Source organism: Phascolarctos cinereus, unplaced genomic scaffold, assembly GCF_003287225.1.
Source record: "Phascolarctos cinereus isolate Bilbo 61053 unplaced genomic scaffold, phaCin_HiC Scaffold_9;HRSCAF=440, whole genome shotgun sequence".
Taxonomy (NCBI): Eukaryota; Metazoa; Chordata; class Mammalia; order Diprotodontia; family Phascolarctidae; genus Phascolarctos; species Phascolarctos cinereus.
Window position 1 is genome coordinate 85,201,596 of NW_027556402.1, and position 25,199 is coordinate 85,226,794.

Genomic DNA, 25,199 nt, shown 5'->3' on the forward strand with positions numbered 1-25,199 from the left:
CATGGAATCAATAACTGACAGAATGGGGCCAGTTTTCAGATAAGGCATATGGGTTGCTTGAGATGCGTAATTATGAGAAAACTCTTTGCATCAGTTTTCAGATCTGACGGGGTGTCTGGTCAGCATAACCTAGGTCCTTAGCTAAGGGTCTCTAAGCAGCAAGTAGAGGTGATCCAATTTCCCCCACACAAGACTGGGTTCAAACAGTGCAATAAAGTTTTTCCTCACAATTCCCATAATTAAATAGTTTTCTGCCAAGAAATTGGAGTAGACCCATAATTGAATAGAATAGTAATTGAGCGAGATCCCAAATTGAGTCACAAAATGGAGTTAGTGTGGTTCCCTCAGTTCCCACATAGAAGAAGATGCATGCATATAGGGGAGTGGTGACCAGGGAGGGAAAGTTTTGGTTAATAGAATCAGAAGGATGGTGAGTTGATCCAGAGGGCATTTAAGCCTTTTCCAGAAGATAACATTAATTACTTTTGGTTAAGCTATAAAATAGACCAACAGTTCCTGAAAGTTGACATTATACCAGAAAAATTAAATAAATATAAAATGCGATATAAATAAAATTTATTGATGTATGTTAATATAAATAAAATTTTTTTAAAAACCATAAAAATAAACTCTTTGTCCTCCTTGACCCAGAGAGAAGGAACGTCATTCTAGGCATGAGGGACCGCCACTGCAAAGGTCCAGAGATGGAAGATAGCATACCATGTGTGAGGAAGAGAGAGAAGCCAGTTTGATCAGACCGTAGAGTCTTAGAAGGAGTCATGTATGGTGAAACTGAAAAGATATATTGGGGCCAAATTGTAAAGGGCATTAAAAGTCATCAGAGAAATTTTTTTTCCTTAATCTTAGAGGCATTAGGCAGTCACTGTAGCTTGTATGGGGGAGTAACATGGTCATATCTGTGCTTAAGGAAGATCATTTGGTTAGCTGTGTAGAATGATTGGAGAAGGGAACAGTTAGGGAGTTAGGGAGACCTATTAGGAGCCCATTACAATTATCCAGGATAGAGGCAGTAGTGGCAGAAATGATACCTTTTCTTTTCACCATTTGAAGACAATGGCATATTTAGATTTCCAAGAAGTCACAAAAATTTGAATTAGTATGTGTAATTATTATGGTAGGGTTTGTTTTTTAGACTATAGGCAATTTACAGTATAATTTAGTGAAAGGTTATTTAACTGTAAGCAAAGATGTACTATTTCTTTTAAACTTTATAACATGTTTTAATAGATGTTTTTACCTATGTTAATGATATCTTTTTCTGTTTAGCACATGTATGAGGATGCATTAAGAAAAGAACCATGGATAAATACTGTAAACTCCAAAAGATTGGGGAAGGATCCTTTGGAAAAGCCATTCTTGTTAAATCTAGGGAAGATTATAAACAATATGTTATTAAGGAAATTAACATCTCAAGGGTAAGTCAATTTTCATTCTCTTTTTGGTACTGCTTTTTCATTTCCTATTAGTGTGTATTTTAAATCTGATTTTCTTTTTCAGATGTCCAGTAAAGAAAGAGAAGAATCAAGGAGAGAAGTTGAAGTGTTGGCAAACATGAAGCATCCAAATATTGTCCTATATAGGGAATCATTTGAAGGTCAGATAAAATTTGCAAAAGAGTACACAAGAACTCATCAACTAAATGATGGTCTCTTTGTAATTTAGTTATGACTATGCTTTCGTTACTCTGGGGAATAATGCATATCATTGCAATGCCAGTATTATATGGAGGCTGGTGGCTGGGTTGATTCTTTGATTCCATCCATATTCTTAGTTCCATACTGCCTGAAGACTGTGTTGGTAATCTGTGGAAGGAATAGCAAGCTGATGAAAATAAACTGTTCACTCAAATTGTTCTTAACCCTTTAAGTCCTGTTAGGCATCACCTCTGAGAGAAAGCTCTGAGCCTCTGGGAAAAAGTTGAGAGACCTATCCATTCATTGGTATTCTTACATCTGAAATTATAAGATTTAACTACATTGAGTATCTTTTTTTTTTTTTTAGGCAATTGGGGTTAAGTGACTTGCGTAGGGTCACACAGCATTGAGTATCTTCTTGATGGGGTTTAAAATGCTGTAGAGATAGTGTTAGAAAAATTTAGGCCAGAGGTTGTGGAATCTCTTCTTTGCATATCTTAATAAGAGGCTAGATAGCCTTGTATTAATAATAAATTAAAAAAAAACCTTGAAGATAGACAACACCATATAGAAAAAACAAGTAAGCAGAAAAAGCAGTCAATGTCAAAAGAATATTAAAGAGCCAGGAATGCCCAGCAAACAAACCTAGAAGAAGAGAATGATTCCGTGTTGTACATAATCAAAGAAAACCACCATTTTATTTTCTTCTGAGCTTAACCCTTATCTCCCCACACACAGAGCATTATTATACAGCAGAACACAGAAGAGGATTGCATATGAAAGCACTGATATCCATTCCATACTTCTTGCTTTTTAAAAAACAATAAATTGAACGTTATTTTCAAAACTTTAATTGCTTGTGTATGATTCCTTCTAAATTTCTTTCTGTTGACTTCTGTGCATTTAAAAAATGGTTTCGATGTCCCTCTTTATTCTTTCTTTTTTCTGCACTACTATTGTTACCTGCAACTGATTCCCACCTAACAAACCAGTAACAGTCATAATTAAGCAAAGTTGTTGTTCAGCCATTTTTTAGTCATGTCCAATTCTACATGACCCCATTTGGGGTTTTCTTTGCAGAGATACTGGAGTGATTTACCATTTCCTTCTCCAGCTCATTTTATAGATGAAGAAACTGAGGCAGACAGGGTTAAGTGACTTGCCCAGGGTAACACAATAAGTGTCTGAGTTCAGATTTGAACTCAGGAAGATGAGTCTTCCTGACTTCAGATCCAGCACTCTGTCCACTGCACCACCTAGCTGCCCTAATCAAGCAAAACAAATCCACAAAGTGTCTCTCTTGAGTCTATCACTTCTATGACAGGAGGTGGATAATATGTTCCATCATTAGCACACTGAGATGGAGTTGATCATTGCCTTGATCAGAGTTCTTAAGTCATTTTTATTTTTAGTGTTGTTGGCATATAAATTATTCTGGTTCTTTTCACTCAGCATCAGTTTATACAATTGTCTCTGGGTTCTCTGAATGTCTCATGTAATTTCTTATTTCCTAACAATATTTCTTTTCATTCATATATCATAATTTGTTCAGTCATTCCTCAGTTCATGGCCACCATCTTAGTTTCCAGTTCCTAGCTTTTCATTCCACCTCTACCGTTCCCTGTTCTTCTCTCCTTCCCACCCTCAATCAGGAAATTTGTTTTGCTTGCAAGTATTTCCTCACACTTTTGTATTATGCTCCCTCTTAACTCTATCCCCCACTCTCCTTTTATCTCCTCTGTTTCCTATTTGAATCTTCATTGGAAATCAATTTTTTCCTTTGAGTCTCTGCTTTCAGTTGTTAAGTAGTTTCTCTTCCCCTAGGCTTTAATTATTTTTTATAACATTCCATGTCATCTTCCTTTTGTTCATCGCTCCTGTCTTAATTGCTGAACTGGGGCTATGTGCCAAGGCCAGGCTCTGTGCCTGCTCTTTGGGTGGTGTGATAGGCCCTACCTGGTCTGTACCTGGATCACATGGGTTCCTACTTACCTCCACCTCTGGGATGTGTCTATACAAAGAGCTCTGGTAGGTTCCCCTGGATCTTTGAGATTCAAAGCACTGGCTTCTTAGGGCCTTCTGTCCTGTCTCAGGACAGAGTTCAAGGGACCTCTGAGCCCCTTAGTACTGGGCTGTCCCAGTCTTAAGTACTGCTACATCCATTCTGGATGTTGTTACTCTTGTTTTACTTTTGAGGTCCACTCTGTAGGTTTCTGACCATGCTAGGGTTTTCTAGTGGGAGCACTCCACTCTTGCTGCCTCTGGATATAGAATCCTATAGGCTTCCAGTGTTTTGATCATGACAGGAAACTTCTTATATGCCTACACTGATGCTGGCTTTTGTGGTAGGCTTCCTTTCCTCTTGACTGTGGGATATTGGCTGGCTTTTTTTGAGTTTGAAGTCATGCTATGTAGTAATGTCTGACTGGATTTCTTAATCATTGTTGGGTTTTGTGTTGTTTTTAGATTTTTCCTGAAAGCGGTATATGGGAGCTGAGCTAAGCTGAATTGAACTGAGTTGTCTGCTTCCATTTGGTAACCATCTTGGCCCCAAACTGCATTTGATGACTTTTTGAAATTCTACCCTGTATCACATATAGGATATTCATAATATCTCTTATAAAGTTAGAGGAGATCTAGATTGTGGCAGTTATAGCAGAAAATTGAAATGAACCTTTCAAAGTCATAGCAGAATGGTGATGGAATCTAAATTGGGGTTTTAACCTCTTTATATCCACATGAATGTTTACTAGAGGACAGCATTCTGTTTGTATGAACACATGGTTCATTAAAGGATTCTGATGTCACAAGCCATAGACACCAAAACCTGGATAAAAGCATAAATTCATGTTTATCAAACTTACATATGATCAAGTTGGGAAGGAAAAAAATATCAGTGGGCTTGAACATTGGGCTGAATTAAATCAGATCAAATGTAATAGATATAAATGTCAAGTGTTATATTTGGGTTTAAAAATCAACTTTATAGGTACAGGATGGAAGGAGGTAAGGAGCATGAGTACACATTGGTTTGTCTGAAAAAGATCTGGGCGTTTTGGTCCACTGCGGGTGTATTATGTTCATAGCACCACACTTTAGGAAGGACTTTGATAAGCTGGGCAATCTCCAGGTGAATGTAGCACAGTGGTGAATGCCCTTGTCATGTGATCTTCATTTGTAGGAACTGGGGATTTTTTTTACCCTGGAGAAGAGAATACTTAGAAGGAAACATGATAGCTATCTTTAAGCATTTGAAGGGCTGTTATATGGAAGAACGATTAAACGTGGTGTGCTTTTTGCCCCATTGTGTTTAAAAAAGCTCAAGAGACATAATTTCTGGGTAATTAGTCATTTTTATTAATAATGCTAGCACTTTTTAATCTTCATTAACATTTTCTCCATCACTTTCTTAAGTCTAGACAATCAACAAAACAATAAATCAAGCCCTGATTTGTAGCATTTGCTGCTTTTCAACATGCTCACACTGAAAATTTAACATTTGGCTCCTTTTGCTTGGTTCCAGCTGACTCCTGCTTTCTCTGCCTTTCTCATGGCTGCTCATCTACATAGGAGAACAGAAGGGGTTTGGAGTTGAGAAACCAAGGGGCTGAGGACCACAGGGCCTTTGGCAGTTACTGGGTGTGTAGTCCTTATATGAATGAAGACCAGGAGTAGTCTTGTTTTTGAAAGAGATTAAAATTGGGAGGTGTTTGGAAATGTTGAATGAGATTGCCCATAGAAATTCACCTCCCTATCCAAACATGATGACTGAAGTTCCCTTAAAAAAGACAGATGTGTGCCTGAAGAGATTATAATGCTAGTATTTTAATAAGTCAGTGGCACTCTTAAATGCCAAGGGTAATCATGGTGGGCTCTCAGTTTATATGCCCTTGGAAGAGGAGTGTTCCTGAGGATGGCTATCAACTGATTGATTAACAATTAGTGAGAGAATGAATATTCTGGGAAGGAAAAGATCTCAATGGGCTTGAATTAAATCAGATGAAATGTAATAGGCATAAATGTCAAGTCTTATATTTGGGCTCCAAAATCAACGTTATAGGTTCTGGATGGAAGGAAGTAAGGAGCATTGAGTACATAACGGGCTGGACCTATTCTAATGAACTTTGATTATTTCATTTACTTTTAAGTTGCTCAGCCTTGGGCAATATGTTCAAAAAATTTGTTCCCATCCAGACCCTGAGTAGAAGGTTGAGTGAGGTGTGACCAAGATTGAGGAGAGTTAATTCAATCTCAGTGTACATTAATCAAGAAACTGAACTTTGAAATGAGAACTAGAAAAAGGGGGAACACTGAATCTCCCCAAATCATTGATTATTAATAATTTTTCTCACCCCAGAGGATAGAAGTAGGAGGCTAGGTAGAACTTGGTGGAAGTTGCAAATGAGCAGATTGTCAGGAAGAATTTTCTTGTCCTTCCTGCCTTTGGAGCTAGCGTGTTGCCTAGCAATAAAGGTCTTGACTAAACTATCAATATCCAGTGTATTGTAGAAGACATTTTGAAAAACAAATTTTTATTAGTATTTTGTATTTCTTTCATCGCCATAGTGTCCGATGTAGTGCTGCCACTGCCCCTTCTAGAGAGCCATCTCCTGTGACAAACAGTATGTTTTTAGAGGAAGAAAAAAGGCAGCCCGAGTGATCGATAGATTGAAAAAGTCTGTAAGCATGTACGTAGTACGTAGTACGTAACAGCTGTGGACCTCTCTCATCCATGGATGGTAGTTTGGGGAGATTTTTTCATATCCATTTGAGTCCTGTTTGATCTTTATCTACATTTACTTTTGATTTTTTGGTGTGTCATTCTTTCTATGTAAATTGTGTTTACTGAGTATATTATATTCTTAGCTCTGTTTGCTTCACTATGTTTCTGTTCATATAGATCCTTTCGTGCTTCTCTGTATTTATCACACACATCATTTCTTACAGCATAGTAGTATTCCATTGCATTCATGCACCACAGTTTGTTTAGCCAATTAATAGTCATCTTACTTAGTTTCTAGTTCTTAGCTTTGAAAAAAGTGCTGCTGTAAACATTTTGGATTATGTGGTGGCTTTTTACTTATTGATGGCTTCCTTGGAGTCAAAGGGCTAGATATTTTAGTCACTTTATTTGCATAATTTCAAATTGCTCTCCAGAATGCTTGTACCATTTCACAGCTCCACCAAGAATGTATTAGGGTGTCTCTTTCCACAACCCCTCCAGTAATGATCCTTGCCGTTTTTTGAGTCATTTTTGGCCATTTACAAGGTATGAAACTTCAGTGTTGTATTTCTCTTATTAGTGATTTGGAGCATTTTTTTTGTGTAGCTGTGAATACTTTGTAGCTCTTGTGGAAGATATTGAGGTTTGTGTTAAATTGGATAGCTTTTTTTTCTTCAAGAAAACTTTTAAAAAAATATATAATAACTTTATTATATGTTTAAAAGGAAAATTGTACACAATAGATTTGCAGTTTTATGTGTGATCTTTTTTATTATACTGTTATGAAAATGCTTGTTTTACTCCATAAATTAAAAATAAATAAAAATTTAAAAAATTTCTCACTTCTTGGGATAATGAGAATAATCCCGCATAAACTTTGTGCAGAGAACTCATGGAGCAGCTAGGTGGTACAGTGGATAGAGTGCCAGACCTGGAATCAGGAAGACCCGAGTTCAAACTCTACCTCAGACACTAGCTGTGTGACCCTGGGCAAGTCATCTAACCTTGTTTGCCTTAGTTTTCTCATCTGTAAAATGAGTTGGAGAAAGAAATGGCAAGCTACTCCAGTATCTTTGCCAAGAAAACACCAAATGGGAGTTACAGAGTCAGACACGACTGAAGCAACTGAACAATGGAGAATTCAGACGTCTGAAGATGCTACCTCAAGCAATCTTTAGTAACTTCTGGTTAAAAATAATTTGTTTGGCTTTGATAAGCTAGAGCTGTCAAACTATTTGGCACTTGCTTTATTTGGAAGGACTAATCTGAAGCTAGGCCATTTTAAAAAAATTTAGTATTTTATTTTTCCCCAGTTACATGTAAAAACAATTTTTAACATTCATTTTCAAAACTTTGAGTTCCAAATTTCCTTCTTTTCTCCCTCCCCACCCTCATTGAGAGAAGGCAAGCAGTTTGATATAGGTTATACATGTGTAGTCATGCAAAACATACCTGACCTATTCATTCCAGCCTCTGCCAATTAACCATGGGCAGGTAAAGCAGATGAGGGTGGGTTGATCCTTTCTGTAATGACAGTGGGGAGCATGCACACGCACCAACCAGGTGGTATCAAGTTCCTCCTGAGAGATGTAACGCATGAGTTGAATTTTTTTTCTTCCGCAAGAAGTATGTAATGTCACCAAGAGGTGCGCTGTATAGCTGAATACCATAGATTCTTTGCAGCAGATTAATTTATAAACAGATCAGAGGAAGGTAGAGAAATTTGCTTTCTGGAATCCCCCCAAATCTGAATGATGTGGGTGATCCCAAGGAGCTTTTTCTAGGCCTGGCAGAGGCAGAAGATGCGGTGTCATCCTGGGGAATGTGCTACTGATCTCAGTCAGGGCCTCTTGGGGCCTCTTGCCTCAAGCCCCTTGATTGACAGATGGGGTTCAGATGTCTTAAGAGTTCATTTTATAAACAGAACATAAAATCCCAAAACGATGCAGGTAATTGCCACAGCAGCATTTGTTGTATTATTAGTCATGTTGTGAAAGAAAACACAAAAAAAAACCCCTCAATAAAAATAAAGTAAAAGTGTGCTTCAATCTGTACTCAGACACCATCAGATCTTTCTCTGGGAATGGATAGCATTTTTCATTGTAAGTTCCTTCAGGGTTGTCGTGGGTTGTTGTATTCCTGAGAATAGCTAAGTCATTCACTGTTTATCATTTTACAATATTGCTGTTACTTTGTACACAGTACATTTTACTTTTCATCAGCCCATGCAAGTCTTTCCAGGTTTTTCTGAGAGCATCCTGCTTGTCATTTCTTATGGTACAATAGTATCCCATCATAATCACATACCACAGCTTGTTCAGCCATTCCCTAATACCTCAATTTCTAATTCTTTGCCCCCAGAAAGGAGCCACTATCAGTACTTTTGTACATATAGATCCTTTTCCTTTTTGCTTTTTTTTATCTCTTGAGATACAGAAGTAGCAGTAGTATTGTTAAGCCTTTGGGCTATGCAGAGTTTTATAGCTCTTTGGGCATAGTTCCAAATTGCTCTACAGAATGGTTGAATCAGTTCACAACTCCAACAGTGCAATAATGTCTCATTTTTCCCACATCCCCTCCAACATTTGTCATTTACCTTTTCTGTCCTATTAGACAATCTAATAGGTATGAGGTAGTGCCTCAGAATTGTTTTAATTTTCATTTCTGCAATCGATAGAGTATTTTTTCAAATGCCTATAGATAGCTTTGATTACTTCATCTGAAAACTGATCACATCTTTTGATCATTTACTAATTGGGGAATGGCTCCTATTTTTACGTATTTGGCTCATTTCTCTTTATGTTTGAGTAATGAGGCCTTTATCAGAGAAACTTGCTTCTAATTTTTTTTCACAGTTACTATTGCTAACCATGTTTCCCTCCACCTGTTTGTTCTATTCTCTCTCTCCTTTCACCCTGTCCCTCTACAAAAAGTGTTTTGCTTCTGACTTCCTCCTCCCCCAATTCCAGTTAAACCTTTATAGGAGTATTTATTGCTGTACTACACAAATTATTCTTAAAAATTGAGAAAAAAAAATACTACCAAGTTATTTTGAGAGAAATATGTAGTCTTTTAAAAAAAATGACTTTTATTAAATACTTTATTGTTCAAATTTTTTCACCACTAACACAACATTTAGAACCTATTCATATTATTTTTAAAATTTTAATATTTTTTCTAATTGCACATTAAAACAATTTTTAACCTTTGTTTTTTAGAACTTTGAGTTCCAAATTCTTTCCTACCCTCCTTCCCTTTCCCCATCATTGAGATGGCAGGCAGTTTTATAAAGGTTATAGTCATGTAAAACATTTCCATGTTAGTCATCTTGCAAAAGAAAACATCAAAAAGAAAACAAGAAAAAGCAAATAAAATAATTTACTCCCATCTGCATTCAGATTTCGTCAGTTCTTTCTCTGGAAGTGGAGAGCATTTTTTATCATAGGTCCTTTAAAATTGTGTTGGATCTTTGTATTGTTGGGGATGTCATTCACAGTTGATTATTGTTCTGTTAATGTATAAAATGTTCTGGTTTTGTTCACTTTACATCAGTTAATGTAAGTCTTTCAGGTTTTTCTGAAAGTATTCTGCTCTTATAGCATGATAGTATTCCATTAGATCATATACCACAACTTGTTCAGCCAGTCCCCAATTGATGGGCATCTCCTCAATTTCCAGTTCTTTGCCATCACAAAAAGGGGCTGACATAAATGCTATCGCACATATAGATCCTTTACCTTTTTTCTTTTTTTAAATTCCTTTGGGTACAGAACTTAAAGTACATAGATTTTGAAATCCTCTCCCACTCTGATATTTTGTGAAATGGGATTTTTTTAAAAGTATGATGCAGTTATTGCTCTAGCTTAAGATCTTGCTTTTGTTTAATATATGTGTATATATATATATATGTATTTCACATATATATATGTATATATATATGTATTTCACATATATATATATGTATATATATATATATGTATTTCACATATATATATGTATATATATATATATGTATTTCACATATATATATATATGTATTTCACATATATATGTATATATATATATGTATTTCACATATATATATGTATATATATATGTATTTCACATATATATATATATATATATATTTAGACAATTGGGGTTAAGTGACTTGCCCAGGGTCGCACAGCTAATAAATGTCAAGTGTTTGGTCTGAGATTGGATTTGAACTCAGGTTCTCCTGACTTCAGGGCTGGTGCTCTATTGACTGAGCCACCTAGCTGCCGCTTAAGGCCCATTCTTCATCCACTAGGCCAATCCAAGCCCCTTAAATGAAGTTTTATTATTTCAAATCAAATACTACTGAGTGAGGAATATTTTGCTTAAGCAGAAAACTCAAAAAAAATTGTGTGTGTTGCTTTGCCCCACTTACTAGATGACAGATTGAGTTTTCTAAATTGAGACTTTTTTCTGATCCCTCACTTATCCAGTAATCTTAGTTATCTGGAACAGATTCTGTAACCACACATCAAAAAAAGCCTCAGAGAAGCCAGCATATTATCACAAAATCATGTGACGTGTTAAAATTGATGAGCTTATTTACTCTTTCTTTGACACAATTATATTAAGATTAGTTGACTTCTTTCCCAACCCACAGGAAACTAGAAGAAATTGGGAGTAGGGAAATGAACTACTAGAGGACAATATTAGTGAGAATTCATAGTTACAGCAAGTGGGAGGGCAGGAAAACTTTTTTTAAAAAAAGCAGACATAAGTATTCAAAAAGCCTAGAATAGAAGTCTGGGGCAACTTTGTATTGAAACCAGTCCTGTTCATCTCAGTAGCCTCTGAGGCATCACTATATCGCAGCAAAGTATGATAACTTACCTTTGTGATGATATTAAGTCACCAAGAAAAGTTTAAATTGCCTACATTATACATTCTTCAAAATGGTAAGAGAAGGATATAATCCCACTTACTTGTTTACGATCTCTTAGAAACATAAAAATGATTAAAATAAATATTTGTGTATATATATAAAAATGAATATAAATAAGATAAAGTAAAGTTTGACTTGTGATGGAGCAAGCATCTTTTATTTGGAAGATTGACTTAGGGGGAATGCTTTCTAGTCAACTTTCTCCAAAGGTACTTTCTCTTGAAAAACATGAGGTAAAACTGACAACATACTGACCGTGTCTGACGCCATACTCAGCATTCCGCACCTTTAGTCTCTTACCTGTCAGCTGTAATAGGGAAGTATGAGTCCTCTGGAATAAAGTTTGGTCATTACATTAAACAAAATTCTGGTGTGTTTTAGTGTTTTGAAATGTTTTTGTGTATATATAGAAGTAACTTTTCTAAAACTTCATGAGATAGTCCTGCACAAGCATATTTGGTCATTTATCCTTGTTAAATTGTCAGTAATGGAATCTTTTGTCAACATAAATGTATGAACAAATTATAGACACTATGAATTTAGGCATTCCCCAGATTGATACTGTACCTCAATTCTGTTGTCTTATTAAGTCTAGCACTTAATTTTTATATAATTTTATTTAAATAAACATATGTCTACTTTGTGTTTTCTTTCTTCCCTTAAATTTCAAGAAGGGAATATTTGTTTATATTTTGTAGAAAATGGCTCTCTCTACATAGTAATGGATTACTGTGAAGGAGGGGATCTTTATAAACGAATAAATGCCCAGAAAGGTGTGTTGTTTCCAGAAGATCAGGTAACTTTATTTGGACTAATAGTTGTTTTATAGTGTTCTTAAGTATAAAACTTTTAAAATTTTCTATTACCAATACAGTATTTCTTGGACAATCTAGTTTCAATGTCTATTATGTAATATCCTGTTTATTTCTAGGTCCTGTTGATTTTTCCTTTGCATTATTTCTCTGCTTCATCCCTTGTTGCTCTGTTATCCCTTTCATGTGAATGAATGAATGATTGAATATTTATTAAGCCTTCGTTGTTTGCCTAGTACAACTAGTAGTCTCTCCTACCACTCCCACAGGATGGGATTAGTTCCATCCTGCATACTGCTGCCAGACTATTCTTTCTAGGATATGCCTTTTCTCATACTACTACTCTGCTTAGAAACTTTATAATGGTTTCCTGTAGCTTACTCCATTAAGATCACAGTCATATGCTTAAATTTCAAAGCTCTCTATGACCTATCCTTAGCCTACATCAGCACTTCAGTGCATGCATGATTTTTTCCATGTGTCTTTTTTCCCCTCCCCTGTCTCCCCTCTTCTTTTTGGCATAGATCATAAATTATCATTTCTGTTTTATATTGTGTGGAGAAGTGTTCATATCCTCCCATAAATCCCCCATCATGGATCTGCCCAATGTGCTAGAGACCTTCCATAGGTCTTGTTTAAAAGTTATGTTTTGTTGCACTCACATATAATTCTATTAATCACTTACCACGTGACTGGCCCATTTGCTTTTCCAATAATACATTTCTTGAATGATAGCATTTATGCCACTTCTTATATGTAGATTACCAAAAGGAAGGCTTCTAGTGTGTCAGACAATGGAGAATTCATGGAAGAATGTGGACAAAAATAACAAACAATAAGTGAATGTGAGAGGGTTGCAAAGTATAATGGAGTTGCCTACATTGAGATGATCATAGTTGTGCATATTTTTTGTCATATTTGGGGATAGCATTGTGTGGTGTAGGTAGAGACTTTATATACAAGTATAGTAGAGGAGTAGATTGGAGTCAGATTACCAGGCTAATTCATTTTAACTTTATTTTTTTAGGCAATAAGGAGACTTGAAGGTTTTTGAGCTAACGAATGCAGGATCAAATAAGTGCTTAGGAAAATATTTTTTGCAGTGTTATGCAGCATTTACTGGAAGAGGGGGATTGTACACTGAATTACTAGTGGTAAAGCTTTTGTACAGGTCCAAATGACATATTACATCCTTAAATAGGGTGGTGAAAAAACGAGTGGATGAGAAACGTTTATTTTTTTTTAAAGGCAGTTGGGGTTAAGTGACTTGCCCAGGGTCACACAGCTATTAAGTGTCAAGTGTTTGGTCTGAGGCCGGATTTGAACTTAGGTACTCCTGACTTCAGGGCCGGTGTGCTCTATCCACTGCACCACCTAGCTGCCCCCTGAGAAACATTTCAAAGGCAGTGTCCTTTTCACACAAAATAAGTTACTTGCAGAGGGTGTAGGGCTAAGAAGTCAATGGGCAAGACCAGGGGGTCAGTTAGTGTATAGAGGGATAGAGAAGTGCTATAAAGAAGTAACGCTTGATCCTGGAAGACAAGCTGTGTCCAAAAGACTAGGAATATCTAGAAAGTCTAGAAACAGGCAGTTCAGTGGGAATGGCATTTGTAAATGGGGCTTTGAACATCTAACATTAGTGCATGAAACTTCTGACCTGCTTTGATGTTGCTCGTTGTGTGTGGATGGGAATTATCTTGAAACAGTATGTTTACAGGGAAGGAGAAGGACAGTTCCAGAGCTATAACAGAGTAGATTCCTTATGGAAGAGGTTGATTTAGGCCTTCCAGAGGATGTTGCCCTAGTTGACTAGATGCTGAAGAAAATTTGAGGGCACAAGACTATCACATTGCCAGCTTGACTGTGAAAAAAAACAACAAAAAACCAACAACAAACAACTTTAAAAGCACATATTAGCATATAAGAAATTAACATGCTAGTTATAAATCATTGCTGCCCATTTTGCTAAGAGGGAAGGCAACACTATTAAAAATTGTTACTTTAAGAAAAGCAAATAGGTCACATTTTTTGAATGCCAGTTGTCTGATTACTTATTGTGTTGATGGCCTTTTTTTTTTTTTGGCCAGCCATTTCTATAGTTGAAAAGTAATCTTAACCTAGAAATGTTTAATGAAGTAAGACCAAAAATAATTAATCAAAGGTAATGCTTTATGGTAAATTGTAAACAGTTTTTCAAAGTGAGACTATTGATTATTTTGTTTAGATCCTGGACTGGTTTGTGCAGATTTGTTTAGCACTAAAACATGTGCATGACAGAAAAATTCTTCATCGAGATATAAAGTCACAGGTATGTTGATATATTCTACATCTAAGACTTGAATAGTTTTTAAACAAAATTATGCTAAATTTTAATTACACAGTGTTGTAGAATGGGTTTATAGACTGGCATAGATTCCGCAGGCTTTGTACACATGTAAAACCTTCAAAATTCCCCAAGAAAGTAAATTTGAAAAATAAACTTTTGACTCTGAAAACAAAACAAGAAAACTGTTTCCGTGGAGAAATTTCTGCTCTTAAGCTGGATTGCTAATCACAATTTCAGATAGAAATGGTGGCTTACATGTAACTGTGTTAATAAGCAATTGCTTATTACCACTGTCCATACTCGAAAACAGTAGAATTTTTGGTGAGATTATTCCAGCTGACACTCATTAGAGAACCTTTTGAGCATTCCATTTCCTCTTCTTTTTATCACCCTCATTTCTACTCTGTCTTCTCTCTGAATTCATGTTTGAGGCTATCTCTTTCTTAGTTGATTTTTTTCCTTCACATTTTTCTCTTTCAATAGGCAGAGTAAAAAGACCCATATTTTAGTTTTTAATTAATATTTTCTTTTTTTAATGTCCTTTCCCCATTACATTCTTTTTGCTTCTTATTTACATGAAGTTCATTTTGGTTTGTGTTTAGTAAACCTTAGTTGTTTTTTATCCCCATAGTCAAGGGCAAAGGGCGAAAAGGGTTACTCAGCACCCACTGTAGCTCTTTGTTTATTCTAGAATATTTACCTGCTCTCCATTAGCTGCCCTAGATTGAGGTTTATATGGAGTCAGAGCTCTAGATCAGAGCAGATCCCATTCTGAACCCAGTATTCATTCACTTTCATATTAACATTTGTTGTTCTGAAAGAATTCTCTGATTTTTGTATGTTTTAAGGGTGAAGTTACTTCTGTTCCATTAAATTAGAAGTTCTTAACTTTTTTCAGATAAAGCTTATGGAACCCTTCTCAGAATGTTTTTAAAATTTGTAATTGAAGGACATGCTAAATTTCAGTTAGAAGCTAGTAAAAATAAAGATTATTGAAAATATAGATGATTTTTTTCCCATCCGAGTTTATAGATTCCCAAAATATATCCACAGATCCCAGGTTAAAAAAAACAAACACTTGGGCCAAACCCACCCATGTTCCCAACTTTCCTTCCATTTTTCTAGTGGTTGGGTTTGAGACCTACAAGTCATCTTCAGCTCTTCACTTTAACTCATTCCTCATATCCAGTCTACTTCAAAATCTTACTGATCCTCCACTGCATCTTTCCTTTTCATCCTTTTTTCTTTACTTTCACTACAACCGCCATGATTCAGACTTTCAGCACCTCTCTGATAGACAATTTAAGTAGTCTAATTGTTTTACTGAATCTGGTTTCCTTGCCAATGCACCCTTCACACAGTTGCCAAAACGTATTTTTCCTAAAACGTGATCTGACCATGTCACTTCTCTTCCAAGAAGCTTTAATGTTTCCTTCAATTGCCTCTAAGGTAAAATACAAATTCTCACTTTGGATTTTACTCTCTCACAGTCTTGTCCCCAAACCTACCTTTACTAGGTTTATTACATATTTCTCCCTTCTTATATTTTGTTCTAGCCCAATTGGTCTAATTGCTGTTTCCCTAACGTAACCATCTATCTCTAGTCTGAAACTTTACATAAGTCATCCCCCAAATTTTGAATGCTATCCCTTCATAGCCATCTCCATCTAGCTTACTTACAAAATGCCTACTTACAAAATGCCATGTTGTGGAAGAGCCCTTTCCTGATTCCTCCTTTTTTCCTGATTCCTCAGTTCCTAACTTCATATTTGTATATACATATATGTGTATGTTATATATGTGTATTGTTATGTGTGCATAGATAATATACACTTATACATATGCATACACATATGGGGAGAGAATATTTGCTTCTCTGTGTACATGCTATGTTTCCTTTTTGTTTTGTTTTGTTTTTGCTTTTTGGTGAAGCAGTCGGGGTTAAGTGCCTTGCCCAGGGTCACATAGCTAGTAAGTGTCAAATGTCTGAGGCTACATTTGAGCTCAGGTCCTCCTGACTCCAAGGCTGGAGCTCTATCCACTGTGCCACCTAGCTGCCCCCTATGTTATGTTTTCTAATAGAATGTGAACTTCTTGAGGTCAGAGGATGTTTCATTTTTGTCTTGGAATCCCTAGTGCTTAGCACAGTATCTGGCATGTAATAGGAGCTTAATAAATAATTATTACTGAGTTCAGTTATTGAATTGTGTATTTTTTAAAAAAATACAGATTCTTTGATCTTTCTTATCTGATTGCATTCATGTGTATATTTAAAATGAGAGTTAGATTTTTAAAGTCTGGGACTGCAGCTATATAAAAACACCTTCCCTGAGGTGAACTACAGTAATTTTTAAACCAAGATTCATTATAGAAAATATTTCTTGAATGGCATCCTTTTGTGAGCAACAAAGAATAAAAACAACAGTTTTTAACAAACCTAAAGCACTAGCTAGGGCAGTGAATAAGTAAGTAATCAGTTTATGAACTAAGCCCTTTTATGCTTGGCTTCTTCTTCCACATTGCAGCTACCTAAAAATATTTCCAAACTTGACAAAGGCCTGTGGATAAATTCATATTTCTCTGAGTGGACTTTAGTAGAATTCCCCAGGAATAAGCACCAGTTAATTTAACATATTTATGTATAATCAACATAGCAAAATGTACAGATGGCAGCATGATGCATACTGTGGAAAAAGTGCTCAGTTTGGAATGAGAGGGCCAGGGTTCCAGGCCTGGCTTTGCCACTTAGCACCTCTGTAGTCTCTGTGAGAGCTCCATTGTCTTCTGTAAAATGAGAGGTTTGTACAAGATAATTTGTAATTAAAGTTCCCTCAAGTTCTAAGTTTGTGTAGTTGTGCATATAATTTCTCTGTCAATGATACTAAGCCTTTTCAAACAGTTAAATGCCAACAAGGTGATAGAGCTAAACTGAAGAATATGAGCATGAAATACTTGTGTTTGGAAGAGTTTCAGAAGCTGCCTAGTCTAGTTTTTTTTCTTATTCATGAATTCCCCCATATAGTATCACCCATCTGCTTTAACACATTTAGTGAGGGAAAACCCATTTCTTATGGGTTTTTTCCAGTGACTTTAATTAACAGGTGTTTTTTTCAACAGCTTTAGTTCTTTTTTATATTCTAAAATTTGCATCAATCAGACTTCTACCTAGTGTCCTAGTTTCTCTACTCTTGTTTTAAACAGAATAAGTGTAATCCTTCTTTTGGAATACCCTCTAGATATTTGAAAATATTCACCTTAAGAATTCTCTTCTCTAGTCTAAAAATGCCATAGAAAAAATATTAGTACTGTATTCTGTGTTGTAGGCACAAACTTTCTAAGAAGCAGTTTTTATTAATTTATCACTAATCTAAATATTGCTGTGTTTAGAGAGAAATATCCAAAATGACAGGTGTTGTTTTAGACATCTCTCCACCCAAATCATTTTGAAGTCCCAATTTAATGGATTCTTGAGCAAGGAATATTTTGCATTCAGGATTGAGCAAGGCCTAATTGAGATAACATAAATGTGTACTAATCCAGTCCACAAGTCTGCAGAGTGGATGAGGCCTATGATAGAAGTAATCCAAGGTTAAAATTGCTCAAGGAATGAGTGGAAATAAGATAAGGCAGCAAGGGATTTAAAAATAAAGGTCAGTGCCCAGTTGAATTGGTTAGTTCTTGGTCAATATTGGAAAGATCTAAGAATATGGTGGACTCTATAAGAATGTGTGAATGGGCAAAAAATATGACAGATAAGTTTCACTTGTTCAGTCATTGCGGTCATGTCCAACTCTTTGTGACCCCATTTGGGGTTTTCTTGGCAAAGATAATTGAGTGGTTTTGTAGATTTTTTCCCCTGATTTTACAGATGAGGAAACTGAGGCAAAACAGGGTTAAGTGATTTGCCACACAGCTAGTAAGTGTCTGAGCCAGATTTGAACTCATGAAGTTGAGTTTTCCTGACTCCAGGCCCAGAGCTCTATCCACTACACTACTTAGCTGCCTATATGGGTTTCACTGGTCAAGTACAATGGAATGAAATTAGGGAAAAGAAATACTTGAATTAAAGTTCATAGGCTCTATGTATCAGTATGATCTAGCAAAAAATCTGCAGATAATTTTATACCATTCTTCTTGAATTCATTGGCATATTGTGTTGTTGAGACCAAAAAACATTGTGGAAATAAAATGGGAAATATTGTCCTCTCCTTATAGAAGGTCATAGAATATCTTTACCTAGATAGGGCTGGAAAATTTCTCAGCCCAGGAGCAAGACTTGCATAGTGGAGAGCAAATAAAGTGAGTAGCCACCTGAAAGAAAGAGATTTATTAGTGTTCTAAGAAATAACTGCTCCCAGGTAGAAGCTTCTACCTCTTGAGGAAATGGTACTCCATCATGTTGCTGTCTTAATAAGGAGTGGTTTGGGTTATATAGTCAGTAAACAGCATTCAGCATCATTTAACTAGATCAGTATTGTTTTGCTGTGCAGGGAAAACCGATTACTGAATTCAGTTTTAGGTTTTTTTCTTTCTTGAAGGTTATGAAATTTCCCATCTTTTGAGTTTTGTTTATAATCCTAACATCAGAATGTGTGAAGAAAGTAACCTGTCCTCTTTTCATTTGCCTTTGAACTATTAAACAAATCACTGTTCCGTGAGTTTAGACCCAAAGCATCTTACTACTTAATCACAGGAAATCTTCTTCATTTAGTCATTGTTCTCCATGGCAAACATCTTTTAAATGCTTCATACACGTTTAGCTAATCATTTAACAAAATATAAACATTTTCAAAATAAGGCTTTGACATTCAAACATATATTATGAGAATAATATTTCATAATCAAGAGGAGAATACAAGGAAGAATACATAATACAAGAGGAAGAATGGGGTTACTTTTTAATTGTGTTCAATTAATGAGGCAACTGATATACCTTGATATCTTTGTAAATGGTTTTGCTAAGGCATTACTGAAAATTAAAAATGTCTGTCAAAGAAATGAAAGGCTATCTGTGCTTTAGTTCTTTACTTGAATATTCATCAGGTTTCATGGAGATTAATCCAATTCTTTGGTTCATAAAACCCGGGAAACAGGGTAAGACTATTATGTTAAATATGTTGGAAAACTGAAAATAGTCTTTGGGACAGATTTCCCTGAAGAGTATATTCTTCTATACTTGAGTCATATCATTGAGTTCATTTTGTTATAGGACAGTCTTACAGAGAAAAATTATTTAATCTGAATTACTAGGTAGTATACTTTTTCCTTTAATTCTATAGACTACAGACTTATCTAAAGATATCTAAAGATTTTAAAAATTGATATCTAATAGTACTTTTTTCCCCCCTTCTCTTCCAGAACATATTTTTAACCAAAGATGGGATAATACAGCTAGGGGACTTTGGAATTGCTAGAGTTCTTAATAGGTAATATATTTACTTTGAAGTTACTTGAATGCTTCAGCAGATGTGTGATCTCATTGTGGATAGATTGAAAACCCTCTACCCCTTCTCATTCTGTGAGATTCCTGTTAATGCTGATCCATAGACCTTCCATAGATGATCTAATGCTCTGGAGGCTTCTAACATGATGTGAGTGCCAAGGCCAATTCTTCACTGCTGTCCTTGGCCTGCCTTTCTCCTGATTCTTTATCTCCTGGATGATACCTTCTTGAGCATAGTGTTGGTGATAATAATAGGCTGCAGCTTGGCCATGCTGCCATGTATGTGTCCACAGTCCTTTAGGTCATCCCTAATTTTTATTCTTCAGAAATTTGATGGCAGTTAAACATGAATGAAAGTTGATAGTGCATGTGATCATTTTTAATGTGTTAAATGTCTTGTTAAACCAGTAATTTTCTCTTTTTATTCTAGTACCCTTGAACTATCTCAGACTTGCATAGGAACTCCATACTATCTGTCACCTGAAATCTGTGAAAACAAACGTTATAATAATAAAAGGTACCTAAACATGATGTGGATTTTAATTTAAATATCTTGTACCATTTTTTACTGCATTAGTTTGCAAGACCCTGCTTTGTAGTCTGCAAGGTGCATGGCTGAGTAACTTTGCCACAGTATTTTATCTGTTTGAGGGTATCACATAGAAAGTGGGAATGAGTAAAATTCCATCACTGTGAACACCACTGTAAAGAAGACTTCCTGCATAAAACCACTTAAATGCCCTGATCAGTGACTCATGAAAGCCTGGATTCATTTGAGTTTGCATAACTGTGGACAAACAAGTACTTCTTCTATTCTTTCCTTGACCAAGGAAATTATCACTCCCCTAAAGCAAAGAACTTGTTTTTGAGGAGCCAACATGGAACAGTGGCAGAAATGGTGGAATCTGGACAAATCACTTTAACCCTTCAAGTCAAGTGAGGGGCTTGAATCCCTTCCAGCTCTGTCTGCAATTTGGTCATATTTGCCTTATTGGTAAAGAGAAGACTTTTCTTTAATTGTCAGTTCTTCAATCCTTCTCATCCTTTCTGTTTCAAACTACTTAAGCAAAATCTACTTTCATTCTGAAACTATCCCCAAAACAAAACTGCACAAAAGATTCAGGACTTGGAAAGAAGAAAAGTGTGGTGGTATGTGTATGACAGCTGCCTCTGTACCTTTTTGTGGGGGGGAGAGCTAGCCAAGACAATCCTAGCTTGATTTCATTCCAGTGTTATGTAGCTGGAAATATGGCTTCTAGCACTTTAATTTGGTCAAAACAAATATTGCAAAGAAACAATCAAAGTGGGGTTCATTCTGAAGAGATTTGACTTATAATTCTTGAGTAAATAGTCTCCTATTTGATATCCTTACTCCATCTTTCTTTCTCTCTTTGATGCATTCTCCACAGAATTGTCAAATTAATATTCCTAACACATATCTGACTCATTCCCCTATCCAAAAATCTTTTGTGACTCCATATTTTAGTCTTCATTATAAACTCAAAACGTTACAAAACTCAGAATTTTCATCCTGACCTCTAAAATATGGTTCCTTTCAGTTTTATTACATATTACTCTTTTTTACTTCTTTGCCGGCTGTCCACATACACATTCCATCTCCTGCCTTTTGCACAGGTAGTCAGCCCCAAGTCTGGAATCTGTTCCCCCTTTACAATTCCCATTTTTCTTAAGATAGCATGGCTCAAGGGCATTTCCTATTTCTTCCATCTCCCTTAAGCATTGGTACTCTTATCCTCGTGAAATTATTATTATTATTTTTGTGAGGCAATTGGGGTTAAGTGACTTGCCCAGGGTCACACAGCTAGTAAGTGTCGAGTATCTGGTCTAAGACTGGATTTGAATTCAGGTTCTCCTGACTCCAGGGCTGGTGCTGTATCCACTGTGCCACCTAGCTAACCCCCTTGTGAAATTATTTTGTATTGCTTTTACGCATTCTTTGCATTCCCATATGCTTCTCTGTCGCTTAATAGAAAACCAGTTTCTTGGCCCAAGCTGCTTTGTGATCTTTTGTGTCACCAGTGCCTTGAACACAGTAGGTGCCTAAATTTTTGTTGAATTAAGGAGCACCAGTTTTTCCTTTCCTCTTAAGCAATGGTATGTAAAATAGACACCTCTGAATTTTAATGTTATTTCTGCAACTCTGACCTAGTATGAGTCAAATTTTTTTTCATTGGTTTTTATCTTTAAGATAGGAATCTTACTGAGTCAATAACATTTGTAAAATGCTTTTGAAAATCTAGAATAGCAATTGTTTCTGCTCTATTCTCTCTCTCAAGGTGCCTTACACTTTTCCATAAAAATTATTAGTATAGTTTTGCCAAATCCATTGATTTGTGATGAGCACTTTTATAAATTAACATTGTAGCACAGCTAAAATTTAAAAGATATAATCACATTTACAATTTTGTAGCTTGATAAATAGCTTCAAAATTAATTGCCATTTGGGTTATGAATTTATAATGTGCTTTTCTATGGTGAGAGGAAAAGTCATCAGGCCAAAGTCACCTGAGAATGAATTTTATTCTTCTCTATTTAAACCTAGCTTTGAGTACAACTGGTTCTTATATTTGATTCAGAAGTTATATGAAACTTAATATCCTTATACTATAATATTTCACATGGTAGTGAGTTTTTTAATGAAATAACCATTTTTGTTTCCATTTTAATTGTACATGGCAACTTTGGATTTTGTCCATTTTCTTGTTGAAATTTACAGCATTTGAAATTTAAGGTTGCTGTGTTCAATTCAACAAACATTATTAAGTGTGTGTAAAATATTGTGGATGCAGAGATGAAAAGGAAAACAGTCCCCTGCCTTCAAGGAGTTTCCCATTCTATTGGCATGCTGTGTTTATCTTCATCATAATTTTTTAAAAATAAAATTTACTGACCATGTGTTTTTAGGTTTACTTTGGAACATAGATCTAGAGCTGGAAAGCACCTCAGAGGCCATTAATCCATTCACTTTTTCAGTGTAGTGTGGTGGAAAGAGTACTGGTTTTGGAGAATCAGAAGGCCTAGTTTCAAATTCTGACTTTGCCATATAGTAACTATTCCTTTATGGCTTTAGGCAACTCATTTCACATCTCTGTGTGTTAGCTTTCTCATCTATTAAATAAGATTGGGATAGAATAGGTGACTTCTGGTGCTTTCTAGCTCCAAATCTATCATCCTCGATCCTGGATGTGTCCTTGCATGCTTTGGTTCTGATTTTGTTGGGAGATAGGGATATATTTGTTATCTTAAATCAGGAACTTGAAGTTTTAAAAACTTAATAGAAATACTATCTCTTGCTTTTTATTTTCTAGTGACATTTGGGCTTTAGGTTGTGTCTTATATGAGATGTGTACGCTTAAACATGCAGTAAGTATTTTTTTTATACTTCAAAGTTATTTACATTGAATTAAATTTAATCTTCATTACTTTTGTCCTTTAGCATCTTTTGAAAGGTGGCAAAGCACTGGTAGTAAAATTTTATGTTGATCATATTTTTGGACTTTCTTATTTTCACCTAAGCATAAATTTAATTTTATTAGCCATTAGTATTTAGATATACAGTTATCCTTTACACATTGCAATTTTCGCCATCGTGGTTTTGATATGTTGTGGTTCACCATAAGAAATTAAATGGGAGTTTTGGGAGAGTTTTGCAGAAGCCACAGATGACACATAAAGACCAGCAGACAATGCAGAAAAAGTTTAGAAACTCAGAAATGCATAAAATATATGTGTAGTATTGAATAATATCAACCTGTGTTTTACTATTGTAAGCACCCCGTGGAAGAAAATGAAAAAATTGAGACTTCTTCTGTGGTACAAAGGGAGGGACAAACAATTTTATACAGATTTTCCAAATTGTGGGGGTGCCATGCCTCTAACCCCCATGATGCAGAAGGGATAACTGTACTCTTTTTCTAAGTTTAATATTTATTTTTATGCTTGCTTTTAACAAATTCCTTAGCTATAGATAGGAATGAAGATAGGGCCAACAGGGCTGGGGCACAGTCAGTGGGCCGCACTTGAGGACTTAGATGGCCACATATGGCCTTGAGTCTAAAGGTTCCCCACCCCTGATAGACTGTGATTTTATTGGTGTAGGGAACTTGCCTCTACCAGTGCAGGTCAGCAGTCAGAGCAGTGGGCAGTTAAGGGAGCTGCAGAGGGTCGTACAATTAGGGTGTATCTGAGCTGGGATTTCATTGGATCCCAGGACTCTTGTATTCTAAGGCTAGCTCTTTGTCCACTCACCCGTGCTGTCTCTCATTTAGCCCCAGAGCTGAGTTTAAAGGTGATTTTAAATTCATTCATTTAATGTGAATTTTAAAAATTTGGCTAATTTCCTAGACTCCTAAAGATTAAAACTAGTATCAGTTAAAGGATTCCATACAGTGTCTTTGCTAGAACACTTTATTCTAGGTTTAAATACTTTTAAAATGAGATTAAAAATTTTTTTAGAAAAAAGCTTAAATATCTAGATTTATAACAGTTTAAGAAGGTCTGAAGGAGTCAAAAGTGGAAAAAAGTTTAAGAAGCCCTGCTGTAGAATATGATGGGCAGTATGAAAAGTTAGAATGCGTTCTTTCCATGTGTATGTATTCTCAGATAACAAGGCAAGCTTTGCACAACTGTGTCCCAACCAAATTGTTTTGTAATAACTTTACAAACACTTATATTTAAACCCTACCTGGTCCCTTGAAACAAAAGTGTTCTCTACCCTCTGTTGGATAATGCTAATACCCTGCCAGGGGATAGTTGTTAGTTGAGACAGTATAAGAAATCAGTTGCTGAGCACATTTGGAATAGCACTAGTAAGTCTCTAGGGAAGCTGACTTGCCCTTTCCCACCTCTGCCTCTCTTCATCCTTAAACTTTGCTGCCTCTTAGTTTCTAGCCTGGATGAGAAAAAAATGGGCAGATATTTTAAAGTGACTGCTGACTGAGTGAGAAACTCCCAGTTCCCAGGGATTGTAGAAGGAGGAAGAAGTCAGTGTTATCATCATAAAAATTATGGAGTCTCAGCTATCTATAAATATCTCTTAAGCTTCTTTTGCCCAAATTCTAGTGCTCAGGATCATATCTTCCTTTCATATAATTATTCCTGTGGAATTGTGCTTTCACTCCTCACCCTCCACCCCACCCCAGCATTTTTTCACCTAATATAGAGCTTTTGTGGAACCAATGAGTAACGTTATGTGGAAGTATATTCGTATTTCCTTTTCAAAGGCTTTTTACAAAAAGGTAGTTGTAGCTTAGTAATAAAGAGTAGTCATGATTAGCAAAGTGTGGTAGAATTGGATGTCCT

General features: G+C 35.8%; 1 protein-coding gene across 5 annotated transcripts in view; it reads left to right on the plus strand.

Annotated features, from left to right (window-relative positions):
- NEK1 (NIMA related kinase 1) overlaps positions 1 to 25,199 on the plus strand; it is a 165,437-nt gene that overhangs the window by 13,275 nt on the left and 126,963 nt on the right. For all 5 annotated transcript variants that reach the window (XM_020997822.2, XM_020997826.2, XM_078148330.1 and 2 more), the window contains 7 exons: positions 1,288 to 1,436; positions 1,519 to 1,615; positions 11,995 to 12,092; positions 14,333 to 14,416; positions 19,793 to 19,860; positions 20,308 to 20,394; positions 23,207 to 23,261. In XM_020997822.2, coding sequence (XP_020853481.1) covers positions 1,320 to 1,436; positions 1,519 to 1,615; positions 11,995 to 12,092; positions 14,333 to 14,416; positions 19,793 to 19,860; positions 20,308 to 20,394; positions 23,207 to 23,261 — 606 coding nt within the window. In that variant the 5' untranslated portion in view covers positions 1,288 to 1,319. The remainder of the gene's footprint in view (positions 1 to 1,287; positions 1,437 to 1,518; positions 1,616 to 11,994; positions 12,093 to 14,332; positions 14,417 to 19,792; positions 19,861 to 20,307; positions 20,395 to 23,206; positions 23,262 to 25,199) is intronic.